At 42.4% G+C, this 18,012-nt stretch overlaps 1 protein-coding gene and 1 long non-coding RNA gene across 3 annotated transcripts; one reads left to right on the forward strand and one right to left on the reverse strand.

The window, feature by feature from the left end:
- The first annotated feature begins 960 nt into the window (after positions 1–960).
- On the forward strand, positions 961–17,681 carry arhgap45b (Rho GTPase activating protein 45b). 2 transcript variants are annotated; one of them, XM_044200757.1, is made up of 24 exons: positions 961–1,566; positions 2,721–2,970; positions 3,724–3,906; positions 6,005–6,145; positions 6,485–6,569; positions 7,715–7,787; positions 7,981–8,056; positions 8,471–8,602; positions 8,931–8,992; positions 9,159–9,269; positions 9,386–9,466; positions 9,584–9,751; positions 10,018–10,155; positions 10,327–10,523; positions 12,179–12,309; positions 12,524–12,610; positions 12,802–12,903; positions 13,094–13,257; positions 13,397–13,585; positions 13,681–13,818; positions 14,695–14,963; positions 15,088–15,325; positions 16,387–16,492; positions 16,713–17,681. In XM_044200757.1, the coding sequence occupies exons 1-24, from the start codon at positions 1,288–1,290 to the stop codon at positions 17,156–17,158; spliced, it is 3,846 nt and encodes a 1,281-aa protein (XP_044056692.1). In that variant the 5' UTR covers positions 961–1,287; the 3' UTR covers positions 17,159–17,681. The 2 variants fall into 2 exon arrangements, with proteins under 2 accessions (XP_044056692.1, XP_044056693.1); XM_044200758.1 differs by lacking the exon at positions 961–1,566 and adding an exon at positions 1,622–2,156.
- LOC122878237 lies at positions 6,705–8,011 on the reverse strand. Its single transcript, XR_006378433.1, has 2 exons — positions 7,922–8,011; positions 6,705–7,819 (listed from the first exon to the last, which is right to left on the reverse strand). It is a non-coding gene; the product is annotated as an uncharacterized LOC122878237 (long non-coding RNA).
- Positions 17,682–18,012: the final 331 nt, after the last annotated feature.

Here is an 18,012-nt window from a genome sequence, read left to right on the forward strand (position 1 = left end):
CAGTTATTTTGTGGTTTATTTGATAAATTGCAAAAAAACACTGACACAATATAAACAGAAATGTAACTTGGCTTCTGCATTTGTACCTAATGTCGAGGCCTTGTACAGAAGCCCAGTTTTAAAACCTCTAATTAATTTATCAGTTGATGTTATGCTCACGTGGTACATATTCTTTACATTTGTGCCTAATCAAATGATCACAATCTCACATAGGAAATGGGGGGATTGTGAGTAGGGGACCACAACTCATTATTGCCCTGGAGGCCCCTTAGCGAATTAATCCGGCCCCCTCTACATTCACATTTCAGTCCTGTCACATCAAACATTTATTCTTTAATTTCATCAGATCACATTTCATTGCAGGGTCCCCCTCTGGTGGGCAGAGGAGATAAATGTATAAACAAGGTTTGATGTGGCTCAATATTTCAAAGCCAGTACACCTTCAAATAAAAATGTAATTGATTTGATAGTTTTTAGTCAGTTCACTCAAGAGATGACAAAATGTAACAACAACTGAATACTTATTGTTTATTGTATTGTAATTTATAGCATTTAAATATTTTACTTTGAAAAACAAATATATAAATTGCCCCTCTTTGAAATTCCCAGAAGGTAATTTCAATTTTTGGAATTATAAAAGTTAGATCCGTCCAGGGAGGGTTTTCTAGTCACTCATCAGGAACATGTCTTCTCTTGAAATTCCGTGGTATTTAAATTTTCAACAAGTATTAGGCAGTGATTAAATGTTACAATTAGGTATTCGGTTGCCTGTTTTGCTTCCAGAAAAAGCATGTAAAAATCCACACGAGTGGCTTGTGTAAGGTGTGGTGTCTTCTGATCTTTTGATTGATCCGTTTCTCTGCCTGCCTCCTAAAACTAACCATTTGGACTGTATGGTGAACATCTTTAATTTCATGTCTGGAGCAGGTGCACGAGGAGGCGGAAGGTTACCATCAAAAGCTTCAGGCCACATGTTGGAATCACACGTGTGTCATGATGAAGTGATTACTGTGAAGTTGAAGGCAGCAGTTGTTTGTTTCTGTTTGGTTTGCGTCAGGACGCAGCTCATTCTCATTTCAAGTTGTGTTTGAATTTATGAGAAAGTTTAAGTTGCATGATACAGTTTATTGAGTCTAATCTAAACGGAATTAATCTTCCCAAAACTGAGTGGAAAAAGTCGTGTGTCCCTCCTCCTCCGCTTGAGGAACTTACGCGCAGAGCGGATGCCGGGAGCGCACAGTTTGCGGTGAGCTGCCTGTCTCTCTGTCAGTGAGCCTGCGCGGCTCGATGTGCGACAGCGGGAGGAGGAAGGCAGACAGACAGTTATCGTGGCTGAAGCTCGGCCTGAATGGCACCGAGCTCCCGCTGAGCGCGAGCGGCAGAGCACCCAAGTGGCGAGTCGGGGGGTGGGTGGGAGGGCTGTGCGTGAAACTCAAAGAAGTCGGGATGGACGGCAAAGGCACCCTGAAGATGTTCACCAGGAAGAAACGGGAACTGATCAAGACGCCATCCATCTCGAAGAAGAGCCGAGCAGGAAGCCCCGGGCCGCAGAGCAGCGCCCAATCTGTGAGTTACGTTTGCGCATCACTTCTTGTTTCTGGCTGCCACTGCTGCTCAGTCTGCTGGTGTGCGTGTGTGCTGTCAGATGACCTTCAGCTGGAGGGGGACAGGCTGCAGAAAGGGCTCCGGACAAGGGGCGATTGTGTGTGAGAGAGTGTGGAGACTAGTAACGCGAGAGATAAGTTCTGTTTAGTCAAGTTTTGTGTGAATGCCTTGTGTGATCAGTGTGAGAAACTGTAGTCTGGCTGTGTGAAACTTGAAAGATGCAGTGTTACAGAGCTGGATGTTCAGATGTGTGCCTGACTGCTCACTGACTCATATCTGACTCTTATGTGGGGGTTTTCTATTACCACTAAAGCAGTGGCAGGCTGTAGTGTACGTGTGTGTGTGAATGCTCTTGCGAGATCCGTTTCGAAGGTTGACTTGTGTTTAGTTAGAATGGGGCCAAAGCTGTAGGGAGAAGGAGCATGCTGAAACGTGGTGCCAAAAGTAGCTACAACCCTTACTCTACGAGTCAGAGAGTTAAGAAAGCCGAGTCGCAGGGCAAGGACAGACTGGACATACTGCCCAACAAGCACAACGTATGGCTTAAGCAGGTATGTTTGAGTATATGCACGTCTTATGTGTCCAGCACAAACGGCCAATATGCAGGGATGCTTTTCTGTGTCTTGTAAAATATTTGCACTCTGTGAAGCAGTGAGTAGGGCTCCTGGGTTTTGCCGGAGATGCACTTGTCAGGCCTAAACGCTGTAAGGTACTAGTCCAGTTAAAGTGGGAGATGAGATGCACTAACCAGACTTTTTTTTTAAAAAACAAACAAACAAAAAAAACAACTTATTGGCAGATGAAGGTCATTTCCACCTCCTGTAAATATCACTGTTCTTATTCCAAACAGTAAAGGACATTTCTGTGTTTCTACACCCTGCTCATTTTGCCACACCCGTCAACAGCTTGGAGTCAGGAAGTGTTACACAACGCAGCACAGGATCTTGTGAAAGTCTTGACGTGTGTTTACCAACAACAGCGCTGCTGGGTTGAAGGCCACAGAAGCAAAGAGGTGGCGCTCCTCATGATGTTGAGGTCGAACTGGAAAGCGCAAATCACGTGATCGTCTTGACCTTTTCTCTCTCCCCCCCACCCCCACCCCCCCTCTCTCTCAGCTGTCCATCCTGCAGGAGCAGCCTCGGAAAGATGCAGGCGACGTCACCCTCTCCTCTTCACCCTGCTCTTCTTCCTCCTCTTCAACTCTCACCCCGACCTCTGCCGGGCTCCAGGACCCCTCCCTGTCCTGCCCGGGCACCCCCAGCACCCATCACAATAAGCTGGCGGCGATGCAAGGGGTGGGCTGCCCGTCTCCTGTGGCTACCCTGAAGAGACCAACTGCGCTGAGCAGACACGCCAGCGCTGCAGGTCCGGTTCAAAACATCCGTACCTTGTTAACTTGATGAAATGTGCTTTTAATATAGTCTCATTCCACCACATCCACACTGAGCTAAAAAATAAACAGAAAGCAAAATCTGGAGAAAGACAGCACAAGTAGAAGCGCACAACATATTATTAATGAGAAGTTTGAGTGTAAAGATGGATTTTTGAAGCCTCGAGACAATTAAAGACTTGAGTGTAATCTGGAGTAGCTGCAACTAACAATTATAAATTGATTATTCTTATTCAATAAATTGTTTAGTCTCCAAAATGAAAAAAAGAGTTTAAAATGGCCATCACAGTGTCCCAGACCATTTCTTGTCTGGGAGTAGTTGGCAACCAGCGCAGACTCCAGGAAGTTAATGCTCCTGACCAAGAAACGCTCCAGCACATAAAACCTCATAAAACTGCAAGTTGCCGCTTTTACACTTTGGTTTTGTACAGGTTAATCAAACAAGATATAAAGTGTTCATTAGTGAGCTTTAGAGGTGCTGGTTGGCGGATTTCATTACCTTTGGACAGAGCCAGGCTAGCTGTTTTCCCCGAGTCTTGTTTTCGAGTCTTTGTGCTAAGCTAAGGCTGTAGCCTTATACAGTATTTGACGGCCAGTTATGAGAGTGGTATTGGTCTTGTCATCTAACTCTCCGAGAATAAGCGTTTTTCCCAAAATGTTGAACTATTCCTTTTAAGAATTTGGAACTGTAAAATGTTAACTGATACATGTCCTCTGTGTCTCGTCAGGATTCCCGCTCCAGTCGTGGGTGTTCACCAAAGGCCAGGGGAAAGGGGCTTTGACCCCTACACCTCCGTCTGAAGGTCCAGAGAGCACAGCCATTGAGGTCGAGGACATCCCGGCCCTGCTGAGGGACGTGGCGCGTTTTGCCGAGGCTGTGGAGAAACTGAAGGATGTCGTGCTGGCTGAGGGTAAGCACGCTGACAGAGTTAAGTTTTGTCAAGTTTTGTCTACAAACTTCCACCAGGCAGAAATCAACCACAGAAACATTGACTGATATGATTGAGAGGGTCCCAAATATTTACCATCAAAATGAGTTGGGCTCCTCTCTTTCTTGTGAGCCAGTACATTTTATTTATTTATTTATTGCATTTTTTGCCAAATTACAATCACAGAAACACGTTTGACGTGCTGTGAGTTGATTTGGATTTGAACCAAGCGCTGTGGGAGTGACTCTCCGCCTGTGCTGCGATCACATGAATAATGCCCATTTTCACCACTGTGGAGACAAAACACAGTTCTCTTTGCTTGTGTAGCCAGTTATGATTTTCATCTTCTGGCTCGTATGAAAGTACACCATTGTTTCATTTTGGTGTCATTGCTTTGTGTTTTTGTGTGCATTTGTAACCCGTTAGTTTGCATACAGAACAATATTGTTTGGTCTCTCCTCTTCCCCTTTGTTTTCCATTTTGACAAAGGCTTACGTGAAGACGACACGAGGCATCCACAAAAGGTTTTTTGTCAATCTTACATCAGTCCTGTTCACAGACACGTGTGCGTTCAGTGTGTGGGTGGGAGGGAGGAATCAAGGGCGGGGCTTCCCTGCACAAGCGCGCTAACAAGTGGCTGTGAGCGTCCTCTCTCCAAATGAAGGGCTGCATTTCCGCTGTGCCCGCAGAGTCGACCGCGCTCTTGTCTCCAGCAGGAAGCCAGCTTCTTGTTTACTGCACCCTCATACACACACTCTTCCCCTCCTGCGCAATGCAGCGAGGCTTAAAATGGCAGAACACCTGTACTTTCCTTATGGAGTAAATGCAGCCACTTCAGAGTTGATTCTACCTGCTAAACAAACTGAAAGTTTAACCTAAAAAGAACAAGTGTTTTTTTTTAAGTCATTAAGGTTATCTTCTCCAGTGGGAAAAGGAGGTCTGTGGCTCAGATAAGACAGACAGAACTTGTTTATGTATCTTTCTGTTCGGTCATGTTCTCCACCCAGAGTGAGCTTTTCTAAACAGGAAGCCACTGACAGAAGGGCCTCGTCCACACTTCCTCCACTGATAGGCTGGCTGCATCGCTGTGACGCCTCCTCTTAATCAGCAGCATAATCAGAGTTTTAGCCTCGTCTCCTCCTTACTGCGATCCAGCGCACCACTTAATGTGGAGCTCCTCATGGCTGTTATGTCCATCAAACATCAAAACCATTTTCGGAAAGCCGAGAGTAAGGCGATTTGTTTTCATGAGCCACAGAAAGCAGATGTAGCACAGCACCAAAATTAGTTTCTAACCTTGCAGAACAATAGAGAAGACCACATCCCCTTTGAGCAGCAGACATTAAGAACAGAGTGATCTGAACATTGTGCCAAAACACTTTGACACACATTTTCAGACAGACTGTGGGAGGACAGAGGATTGACTGTCCTCTGTCCTCAATTGGAGGGGTGAAATACAGAGGAGTGTCAGATTGCAACATTAGACAGGAAAAAAGTTAACGAAACCAGTCTGTGTGTGTGTGTTAAGGAGGAAATGAGGATGCCGGCTGCACGTGTCACCAGTGACATCAAAGCAGACGAGCTGACACTGTGTACTTTGACCCGACTTGTCTGAAGCTCTTACTCGTTTGTCCATTATCATTGACCCAGTGATAATGGCGTCTCCATCCACTGTGCCCCTATGCAGAAACAGACTGAGACTTAAAGGAATAGTTTGACATTTTGGGAAATACACTTATTTGCTTTTGGCTTTAAAACAGAGATGAAAAAATTCACTGCAGTAAGCATTTAATGCACTTTATTTTTTACTCTTCTTTACCGATGTATTCAAGGACACTCTGAGAATAATGATGCCAAACTGCAGCCTTTAAAAAAAAAATAGAACAATAAATACATTTGCTAGTTGAATTTAAAGCCTTGAAGTCGCCACAATTTAACAATGGTCCCTGTTTGCAACTGCATCCAGAACCAGTCGTGTGCTCTTTTATAGCCCGTTCAGCTATTACAGTGTTACTCTTGTTGCTCTTCTCACAGTCTCACTCGTCCAACCCCCTCTTCTTCCTTCCTCCCTCTCGTCCAGGTAAGGAGAGCCAGCGGCCCGTGGCTCACGAGTGTTTGGGAGAGGTCCTGCGGGTGCTGCGTCAGGTCATCAACACCTATCCTCTGCTCAACACCGTGGAGATCCTCACTGCTGCCGGCAAGCTCATATCCAAGGTCAAAGGTCAGTCAGTTGTGCAGAGAAACCTTCAGCTATAAACAGAAATTCAATGAAAACAAATATAGAAAGAAGGCTGTTTTTTTTAAAAAGTACAAGAACAATATACATTATATATGTTGTCTCATTTTTTAAAATAGTTTTTTTTATTACTTTAAAAATGTTGATGACATAAGATTTACAAAAAGGTAACATTGATCATAGAACCCAACATCCTTTGGTAATACTGTATGCTATACATATAGTTTGATGTAACTGATGTGCAGGTGTGTAAGTTCATTTGGTCAGCAGTGTATTTCAAACCACAACTGAAACCCGAACACATGCATGGTTGTGATTTTTCAGGTTTCCACTATGAGACTTCTAATGAGGCCAATAAAATGGACTTTGAGAAGGCAATTGAAACCATCGCAGTTGCTTTTAGCAGCAAGTGAGTATCTGATGCTCATTCACAATATGTCCGATTATCAAATTATATAGTGTCTAACAATGGTGTCTAAGCAGGTGTTACCTCTTTTACAGACAGAAGAATCAGGCAGATTGTGTGTGTGTGTGTGTGTGTGTGTGTGTGTGTGTGTAATGTGTACAAAGTAGTCTGTTGTTGGCAATTGGAGAAAGAAGTGCAGTGATGGTGACACATTTGCATGAGGCAGAGCTGAAAACAGGAAGTGGTTTCTTCTACCATGTGACACAAACCCAAACTTGAAAATGACTACCTGGCTGCTAAATGAACAGATTGCTACAGACCAGGGAGATAATAAATCACAAGAATGTTCTCTTGATTTAAGATAATTCAGAGGAGTGAGACCAAAACAAATTATTAAATGTGGCAACTCTGAAATCAAGTCAGTTTTTCCAAGATTGTTTTCTAACTGAACGTTTTCAATCTTACAAAATCTAAACATGACAATATGTTGATTATTAAAAGTAAACCTAGAGTAGAGAAATTTGTCAGTTTTCTGTGTAATTGAAGTATATTGCACCAACAATTTATCACATGCTAGTCTGTGCCATTTCAGGGTTTAGACATCTGTCAGAGAGCTTTAAGAGGAAGTGAGCTGGTAGAGATAGTTGAGATCTGCCTGACGAGTCTGTTTCCTCATTCTCTCCTCCACTCGTCCTTCGTTTGACTCCATTTCTGTCGTGAACAGAAAAACACCAAGATGGAGGTGCCATGTTTTTTGTTTAGCCTGTATTACAGCCAACAAGTCAACTAAAGGATGCAAAAAAATTTTATTTTTATCGAGTGGATGAGGGATATGTTGGAAAAATAAAATTATTACAAATGAGTAGTTTGACATACAGTAAGAAGGTTGGAGAATAAGATCATATCCGGCAGATAAAAGTAACTTATCACTTCCTGTCTCTGGTACATTTGTACCTGTTGATATTTCCTACAAGGGCACTTCCACTTTTTTCTTTCATTTTTAAAATCTGCTCTATGCGTCCCCCACTGGGCCATTTTTTACACACAGGTGATTATTACTGCCACATTGATTCATTCATATTTACAGTATATTTTTACTTCTGTCCCATTTGCTGGTGTAAAGGTGTCTTTGTTGTGTTTCTCCTCAGTGTGTCGGAACTGCTGATGGGAGAGGTGGACAGCAGCACGTTGCTCTCCCTGCTGCCCACTGAGAAGAGCAGGGTCAGTGGATCGTTTATCACAGTATTTTCCATCTGCCAATTAAAAAAATAGTAGGGTTATCTAACACAGAGTTAGTCAGTAACTATGTAAAATCACTATACATGAAGGGATTTCCCTTAAAAAAAAACCCCCACTCATTTGGTGACGAGCCTTGATCTGTTTGTCAGTAATGAATCATCTTTGTGCTGTGTAGTCGATGGAGAACTTGTATGCTGCGACAGGCCATGGAGCAGACGGGGGAGCGTTCAGGAGCGACCTGCAGGACATGGGTAGGCAATCAGCTGCTCCTCCACTCACACTGTGACTTTTGTGGACTTCTTTCAGTCCCTCCCAGCTGCCATTTGTGATACTTCTGCAACTCTTGTCAGCTGCTGGGTTGAACAACTTAGTGCCAGCTGCAGAAACTGTCTTTATCACAGAAAATCAAAGATAAAAAGTTACAAATGGTATTGAAAATGACAATAGTGACCACAGTGATCTTAAAGTGAGCTAAAACACAGCAATGACAAACAGTCATCGCCAAAATAAAAACCAACGCAGGATGTTGGAGATTATCACTTTAGCTATGAATCTTCACACCTCAGCTGTAAACATTTTCCTCCCACAAATCGTAATCAGCAAAAACAGCAGCAACGAATTGTGCTTGTTCCTGTGCAGTTACCTGTGTTTGTGTTGACATGTAGGCAGAGCTGAGGAAGTGGATGTGATCCTCCAGCACAGTGAGGGAGGGGTGGACTCCGCTCTGCACTATGCCAAGACCATTTCCAAATACATAAAGGACCTGATGAGCTACGTGGAGAAGAGGACTTCACTGGGTAAGTGGGAACACCAAAGGTTTAGTCTGTTAGTTTAGTGGATTAAACAAATTGTCAATCAACAGAAAATGAATTGATAATAATGAAAGACTTAATTACAGCTCCTAAAATGTGAAGATTGCCTGCTAAACTTCAGCAAACTGTGATTGGTGTTTGTAACGTTGTTGACATTTTATAAGCTAAATGATAAATTGTGAATAGATATAGATTAATCAATGATTAAGATAATCAATAGTTGCAGCCCTAGTATGTGAACCACTGTTGAAAAACTTTTCACATTGTCCTATCCATTATGCTATTAATGATCTCTTTTCCCCTATTTTACCAGAGACCGAGTTCTCCAAAGGCCTCCAGAGATTATACCAGTCCTGCAAACACAGCATAACACATGTATACCTCATTGATTTCACCTCTGAATGTCTCTCACTGGTTATCTGTGATATTGAATGTTTAAAAACTTGAATAAACGTAAAGCAATATAGCATTTCATCCTTCTGTTTGTGTTGGATATCAAACCTTCTCTTTCTGTGTTTTGTGTCGTGTTCGCTCCCTCCAGCCCCACATGCCCCTCTTCTCCATCTACTCTCTGGCTCTGGAGCAGGACCAGGAGCAGAGTGTGGGGCTGCAGCAGGCCAACGCCACCCTGCACAACCAGACCTTCATCCAGGTAAATGTCACTCAGGTTTGTTGCGACATGAACACTTTACAACTTCGGTGAGTTGTTCTGGAGTGTTTTGCCCCTGCGCACATTGTGTTGATCTGTGTGTGTGTTTGTCCGTGCAGCCTCTGTTGCAGCGCAAACAGGAGCACGAAAAGAGACGGAAGGAGATCAAGGAACACTGGATTCGAGCTAAGAGAAAACTGGTACGATTGTCCTCTATTTGATATATGTGAGCGCACATAGCAGTGGACCGTTTTATTCATCTCTAAGTAACGTAGGTAAGGAACTGAAAGGACCAAAAATGATTTGTATTTGTTTAGATGGAGTGTGAGGTGAACCTGCGGAAGGCCAAGCAAGCCTTCATGGTCCGCTGCGAGGAGTACGAAAAGGCCAAAACAGCAGCCTGCCGAGCTGAGGAAGAAGGAGGAGGCTCTACAGCAAAGTCTGTGGAGAAGAAGAAACGATTAGAGGAAGAGGCTCGCAACAAGGTTCTTATCAATAACTTTATTTTATTGCTGTATCTGTTGTTCCAGAGCTTTTACCACTGTGGAATGAAAATGATTTACATGTGAAATCGTTTAAGAACTAGACGTTCCTTTTCAGTGACATGTGGTTATGTGGAATTGAAATGACGCTTATCTGGCTGCCACAATGTCACGACTGTTTTTATCTGTGTACTAATCTGACAGATTAAAGCAGAAAGAAACAGAACACAGGAAGGGAATTGAAAATTTAAAAACGTTTGTGTGTGCAGGCAGACGAGGCGGAGGCCACCTACCGGACATGTATAGCAGACGCCACCACTCAACAGCTGGAGCTGGAGCACACAAAGGTCACAGTGCTGAGACAACTGCAGGACATCATCAAACAGAGCGACCAGACCCTCCGCTCGGTCAGAACAAGCGCGCACACACACACAAACCAATAGATCTCACTGTTACAAAATGGTGTCAACTTCTTACCTTTGTTCAACTTGCCAAGTACTCCAGTTAGGTTTGGAGCAATGATGGATGGTGACAAATATAAGCTCTTTCCTGATCCGTTTGTTGTAACTCCTCACCAGGCGACCATCTCGTACTACCAGCTCATGCACATGCAGACGGTAGCGTTGCCGGTCCACTACCAGACTCTGTGTGAGAGCAGTAAGCTGTATGACCCAGGCCAGCAGTACGCCGCCCACGTGCGAGACCTGCAGCTGCCAGAGCAGGCGAATGTTCAGTACACATTTGAGAGCTACTCTCCCTCCAGCTCATCGTCACAGTAAGAGCTCCAGTCAGAGCCACAATTATCCAGGTTTTCACTTGAAACCTTAAAGAAAAAGTTGAACATTTTGAGAAATACACTTTTACACTTTCTTGCTGAGCGTTAGATGAGACGATTGATACCACTCTCACGTCTGTACACTAAATATGAAGCTGCAAATATTTACAGTTAAAAAGCTATGTCATCAAAATATGGACTGATAATGTGAATACCACCTTATTCAAAACTTGAGGAAATAACACTTGTAAATTCAGATGGGATCGGCCACATATCTAAATATTACAGCCTGTTGGTTACATATAGCACTGTATCAACACTGGATCAATTAAATGCTTGTAAAGAGGATATACGAGAAAATATTGATGAGACAGACTGGAATGATGCTTGTTTAAAAGCAAATACAAGGTTTAAATTACTTCAGTACAAGTGGTTAATGATAATGTACATAACTCCAGTCAAACTTCATCATATGTCTGCTAATAATCCAGATGTTTGTACTAAATGTTTGGACAAGAAAGGTACTGTTGTCTATGGGAATGTCCAAAGATCCAAATCTTTTGGAAGGATGTTATAAAATGTTTGTAAGAGATGTTCAATATCAAAGTCTATTTAAATGTCAAACTCTGTCTGCTTGGAATATATCAAAAGGACTTCATACAAACATCGAAACAGACTAAACTTTTGGACTTTGGACTTCTTCAGGCCGGGATAGCTATTGCCTTGTGTTGGAAGAGTATGGACGCTCCATCATTGAATGTGGATAAGGGAGCTTTCGTACTGTGTCGGTCTGGAAAGACTAACTCACATTGCTAAGGGGAAGCAGAAAGACTTCGTTTAGCTCTGGGAACCATACATTAATATCATGAAGGATGGAAATATGTAGGCTTTACCTAAAAATGAAATTGTAAGCAATGTAGGGTAATATCTGGTTTTATTTGTATGCTATCTGATATCAGTGCAAGTTGAGTGTGTGTGTATGTGGGTGTGTTATGTTTGTATGTATGTATGGTCTTAAATTGTCGTATTGTTACTATATGTTTCTGTGATGTGAAGTTATAACACAAGAAAATGACAATAAACATATTGTAAAAAAGAAAAATATATGAAGCTAGCTTAGCACAAAGGCTGGAAACAGCTAGCCTAGCTGTGTCCAATGGTAAAAAAAATCTGCAGCTCTAAAGGTCACTAATAAGTTATATCGACAACACGTTCCTGGAGTGTCTCTGCTGGTTGCCTGGCAACCTCATGAAGCCAAGGCTCCATTGCGTCACTGCGACCGGCCAATAAATAGTTCAGCACATAACGACTGTAAAACCCCACAACCTGTTTTTACACTCTGGTTTTTGTACAGATTCGACAAACAAGATATGACATGTTAATTAGTGAGCTTTAGAGGTGCTGGTAGGCAGATTTATTACCTTAGGGCAGAGCCAGGCTAGCTGTTTACCCCGTTTCCAGCATTTGTGCTAAGCTAACTGACTGCTTGAGGTAGCAGCACATTTACTGTACAGTCAAGGGAGTGGTATCAATCTTCACATCTAACTCTCCACAAGAAAGCAAATATGTGCATTTCTCAAAATGTTGAACTATTCAATTCAACAATTTAAATTTAAAAAAGTTATAAATTGTCTTATAATTCCACATTGTTGCAGCCACGGCCATAGACCAAGGAATGACAGTTTCAACACAGAGCAGACGAGCAACACAGACAGTCCTGCCTCCAGTGTGGACACAGCAGCTGGAGACAACAGAAACCACCGAGACACAGAGGCTCATCGCAAGAGTAAGTGACGCCTGCTGCTGCTGTAGAAGTTAGGCTGGAGTTAGTCTTAAAAATAAGTATCTCTACAAAACCGCAGCTCACTGTTTTTGCCTGTAGTTCATTTGTTCATTTCATCGCTTATTTCATGTTTGGATGTTTTTTTTTAATTAACCAATCTAAATGATTGACACCTATACTGACTATTTCCATATTCTTGTCCCTTTGTTATCCCCAGGGCAGGGCCACAAGTCATGGGGTTCAACAGTGAGCGATGACAGTGTTGGAGGAGAGGGAGGCCTAGAGTCTCCTACTGCCAGCACAAGTGAGTAAGAACTCAGTGTTGTTAAAACAGATTCACAGTAACGTACAGCAGAATATCTTTTATAAATATATATACAGTAAGATATAACCATAAAGGAGAATTTCATTTTTTTTCCTCACAGTATGTGTGTGTGTGTGTGTCTTTATATGTGAGCGAACATGTTTAATCTGTTTAAACTATATTTATTCTAGGTGACATAAGTAAAATTGCTCGGACGTCATCAACTGGAACAATGTCGTCCAATGAGGATGCAGATGAGAAAGATGGGAATGTGACCTCATTTGAAACTCAAAGTAAGATTTACAGATTGTCCTCTGTTGATGTGACAAATCAATAACATGGCCAGTCTGAGAGAAAAAAAAATATTACAGGTGAAAAATGCAATTTGTATCCCCCCCTAGGGGATCAATAAAGTATAAATTGCTGGCTACGTATCTTGTATGAGGTTTCTGCAGTATGTATGATGTGGGTCTTTCTCGTCAGATATTGACGGCATGGATCCTGATGTGGTGGTGTCCGCAAGACCTTTCCGTAACGTTGGCCTGTCTAAAGCAGCCCAGACCCACAGACTGAGGAAGCTACGGACTCCTTCGAAGTGCCGCGAGTGCGACAGCTACGTTTACTTCCAGGGGGCCGAGTGTGAGGAGGTGAGTCCTTCATCATGTCTCCTAACAGTGAGCCTGCAGAGTGAGGTTCATATACTGAGAAGCATTTCAGGATGAGCAGCTTTTGAAGTCTCTCATTGACGCTTAGACCAGCTTCATGAGGTGTTCTCTGTCCTCACAGTGTTTCCTGGCGTGTCACAAGCGCTGTCTGGAGACTCTAGCCATCCAGTGTGGCCATAAGAAGCTGCAGGGCCGTCTGCAGCTGTTTGGCAGGGATTTCTCTCAGGTAGCCAGCTGTGCCAGTGACGGCATCCCCTTCATCATCACCAAGTGCATCTCCGAGATAGAGAGACGGGCGCTCAAGATGAAGGTGAGCGAGTGCATTTATGCTGTGTTGAAGTGAGTTCTGGATGTCTGAATCTTTGCCCTCAGGCATATTTAAAACCGTCTACTTCCTCCTTGCAGGGCATCTACAGGGTGAACGGGGTGAAGACTCGTGTGGAGAAGCTGTGTCAGGCCTTTGAGAATGGCAAGGAGCTGGTAGAGCTGTCCCAGTGTTCACCACATGACATTAGCAATGTCCTCAAGCTTTACCTCAGACAGGTACACATACAGTAGAAGCCAGCACATGCAAGAGTAAAACACAGTATTTTATGGGCCCCGGGAACCACTGCAGCTATCATGGTATCAGCTAATAAACTACTTTAATTGGGTACATTTGTTTATCTCCCTCTTATTAAAAATGTCAGTATAATAAAGCACTGTCAAAAGACTATTGCATTAACATCAATGTATTTATTGGTATGTTAAATTTTAAGGTTGGTTTCCTTTTCTTTTTTCTTTCTAATATAATAATTAAAATGAATCTAGTTATTATTAAATCTAGTTATTATAGTTATCAAGTTATTATAAAGTATTTCATTCTTATGGACAATCTATTTTGTTGGACAAGTAAAAAGGGGATTAATACAAAAAATTCTTCACCAATCAGTCCACCAATAAGTAAAGGAAAAGTCCAACTAATTAAAAGCAAACTTAAGGAGCCCCTTAAGTCCTGAAAGATGTATTTTTTTTTATTTTCTTTTTTTTTTATCTTGTGCTGACAAGATAATAAATATAATCTTTTGGGACTTTGTGGGCTTGTTACAAACTAGATAAAGTGTTGATAAATCAGTTTGATAGCTGGATTCACAAATAGTTTTGAAAACAAAAGTCAAAAAGTGAGATTTGTTTTGTAAAAAATGCATTTTATTTGTTTTACCGGAACAAAGAATTCTCACTGGAAGTTACCTGAACTCCTTGCTGATAGGTTCAATTTATTTGTGTGTTTTAATAATCCCTCTTTTATTTATCTGATTAAATGTAAAATTGCTCTATGGTCATTTGTAGGGCCCTCTTGCTTCTCCGTACTTTTAAAAGTTGTGTGTTCATGCTTAATTCAGCCCCTCTAACACTTTTTCCTGTATCGGTCACCCCCAGCTGCCAGAGCCCATCATGCCGTTCCGCCTGTACAACAGTCTGATGGGTTTGGCCAAGGAGAGCCTACAGGGTGAAGCAGACTCACCAGAGAGAGAGGAGGCCAAGTCGAGCAGTATTAACCCAGGGGGCAAAGGGCCGGAACTGGTGGATCTGGGCCCTGACACTGACCCAGAGGTCCTGGTCCTGGTGGACAAGCTGAAGGAGCTTCTGAAGGACCTGCCCAAGGCTAACATCGCTACGATGCGCTACATTATTCGCCACCTCCGGAGGTCAGTAATTTAAAAAAACAAAAACAAAACAAAAAACAGCAGAAAAACAAAAGACCAGGCTCTGTTGAATTGTATTAGGTGCACCCATTTATTCTTCATCCTCCTACTATCTTCCTCCTTTCAGGATTGCAGAACTAGAGGAAGATAACAAGATGAGTCCCAGTAACTTGGGTATTGTGTTTGGTCCCTCCCTGATGCGTCCCCGTCCGACCGGGGCCACAATATCCCTGTCTTCTCTGGTTGATTACCCCCACCAGGCCCGCATCGTGGAGGCCCTCATAGTCTTCTATTCATCCATCTTCCAGTCCAAAACCTCTCAGTCCAACAAAACCTGCCGCTCTGCTTCCACCTCCACTCAGCAGGTAGTGTAGTGCGGGTGGATTTTCATCTCTCTGATTATGTATTTGTAGCAGACAGTATGTCTTAATATTTTACAATACAAGAAACTTTATGAACTGTAGTATGTTGGACACTGAAATACACTGCTGAGCCTTTTTGAGGTGTTGTGGGCCTTTTTTTAAATGAAATTTGAAGTCAATAAATGTATAGGCAATGATGCAACTACCTGTTTTATGGTCCTGTAGATTTATGACGCCACAGTCAAATATTTGCGCTTTCCCATTTGCATTGTAGCATATCATTCAGTCAAACTGAACTGGGTCACTATGTGAGGGCACGCTTCAATGTCATGCCAGAGAAGATAGCAACATTGTGTCCTGTGTATCAGTGACTGTGCTTAAAATTGATTCTAGCATCAGTTTTTTATAACCAAATACCTGAAATCAATGACATTCCCATCAGCCTCAGCTCTACTTTGTGTTTAGTGCTAATTAGCAGATGTTAGCAGGCTAACACGCTAAACTAAGATGGTGAACACGGTAAACACTGTCAGCATGGTTATTGTGCGTATGCTGGCATTAGCATTTAGCTCAAAGCAAAGTAAGTACAGCCTCACACACACAAATACATACATCTAACCACTAATCAAAATTCTTATTAGGGTGTGAGGGTTTGCTAGTAAATAAATCTTTAAATACATAAGATTTTTATGAGAAATTGAGAACTTACACAGATCCATAGGAGTCCTCATTTGGCAAGTGTCAGTTCACCAGAGAAATGGCAACCTGTTTTATTTTATGGATTGAAAGATTGTCAGAGAAGTTGCCAATAATTTATAAGCATGAACAAATCCTGTTTGACCTCTTCCTGGTGAAAAGCAAGAGGCAAAAAACAGAAATGTTAACGCATCCATTTCCCCATCCAGAGTCATGACCTACAGCCGTGATTGATTTGAATACAGCTCTTCCTTCTTGATTTGCATGTTTCAATTTCTTTCCTTGATAAAACAGGATAGAACAAAAGGACACTTTCACATTGTTTTTCTTGATAACAATCTCTTAATTTCCTCCCCCTCCTGATTCAGGGTGGTATTGCAGATGACAAGGTGGAGACCTCCGCTGATGCAGAGGAGGATGGAGGCAGAGAGGAGCAGAATAAACCAGAGTCTGATAAGACGGAGGAGGGATGTGGTAGGTTTTTATAAAGGTTGCCTAGTACTGTTGTAAATGACCTAACTTCCCCTTAATGAGTGTAAATCAAAATAATCTCATGTTCTTATAGCTCCTATTGAGTTCATGGTATTTTAAAGCAGGTGGAATACACAACACTACTAAAAAATTTGGCTTTAATGTTTAACTGCAATTTTTTTTTCACCCCTGTGTAACCACTGGCCTCTCTATTTCCATTCAGGAAGTTCTTTGGGGTCACTAGGCTCCAGTGAGCAGCTCCCCGACTCCGACTCAGAGCTGGATGAGAGCGGCCAGAGGACTGCACAGTCCCGCAGACTGCCGAAGCAGGAGAGCGAGGTGGACATGGACGACGACCAGCTGAGCTACAGGGACAGTCTGGACCTGTCCAGCCAGCCTGCATCCCACATGGACCCGGAACAAGACGCGGAACAGGACCACGACAACCCAGAGAGAGTAGAACCCCCTGCGCTGCCAGACAGCGGGCCCCCAGATGAAGACACAGGGGTAGAGCAGGATCTGAGCGCCTCTCTGGCCGAGCTCAACGTAAACCAGTCCAACAACAACTACCCCACCATGTTAAGTCTATCAGGGCTTCCGCTGGCACGTCTGTGTGGAAAGAAATTACCTCTGACCAGAAACAGGGACAGTGAGCCTGAGTTTGTGTGATGATGATGATGATGATATCATCATCATTATTATTATTATTATTATCAATATCATTGTGTGTAAAGTCTATTAGTTGAGCGACAGGGCTCTGGTTTTTATACATTAAAATCCAGCAAAACCTGAAACTGAGAGTGCTATTGTGTTGTGTACATCAAATTTTAAGTTTTTAATCTGTGTAGGTGTTTGCAGCTGTGTTATCTCTCCTGGCAGTAAAACCTCTGCCCGCTTACTGCTGTTTAATGCAATTACTCCTGTCATTTCAAGAGGTTTTTGACTCAAATGATTAAAAATGTATTCTTTTGCCAGTTTGTATTTTGCTCTTACAAGCTTGAGGAAAAGTGGGTAGCGAGTCGCATCACATTGCACACAATGTGCAAAACTTCCAAGCAATTTCCCTTTAAAGTGCTGCTGGTTTTATTTCAGCACTAAAATGTCAAAAATAAATTTAGCAGTTATAAATATTGCCTGTATTTCCTTGTTATGGATGTTTGGTCTATTTTTAATAAACATTTTTATTTTAAAATCGTATGTTTTGTTACTCCATCTTAAGATGAACAGGAACAAAATACCCAAATGAGTGTAGTTACTACCACTGACGACAGTTCTCAGTGACCGATTATATTAGTATTAGTATTCACTTTCCTGGTAGTGGGGAGGGCACTAAAAAAAGTTTACTACAGCGGATGGTAATTTTTATCTGATGTGAGGTGCAATAACCAGGCAAGTTGAGTCTACAGCAGCTGCAGCATGGCTTTCAAAAGGAAAAAGAAGGTAGGCATCTAAAATCATTACAGTATGTAGATAAAATTATGAAACTGAGCTGTCCTGCTTTAAGTTAAAACTTCTACTTGTTT

The sequence above is a fragment of the Siniperca chuatsi genome, linkage group LG6 (genome assembly GCF_020085105.1).
Source record: "Siniperca chuatsi isolate FFG_IHB_CAS linkage group LG6, ASM2008510v1, whole genome shotgun sequence".
Classification (NCBI taxonomy): Eukaryota; Metazoa; Chordata; class Actinopteri; order Centrarchiformes; family Sinipercidae; genus Siniperca; species Siniperca chuatsi.

What these genes read in the sequence shown, in the direction of transcription:
- arhgap45b (XM_044200757.1), top strand. Translation starts at nt 1,288, where the DNA reads ATGTGCGACAGCGGGAGGAGGAAGGCAGACAGACAGTTATCGTGGCTG. An exon ending in GCAGTTGCTTTTAGCAGCAA is followed by an intron (nt 6,570 to 7,714) that starts GTGAGTATCTGA and finishes GTTTCTCCTCAG; the next exon opens with TGTGTCGGAACTGCTGATGG. An exon ending in TAAGACGGAGGAGGGATGTG is followed by an intron (nt 16,493 to 16,712) that starts GTAGGTTTTTAT and finishes ATTTCCATTCAG; the next exon opens with GAAGTTCTTTGGGGTCACTA.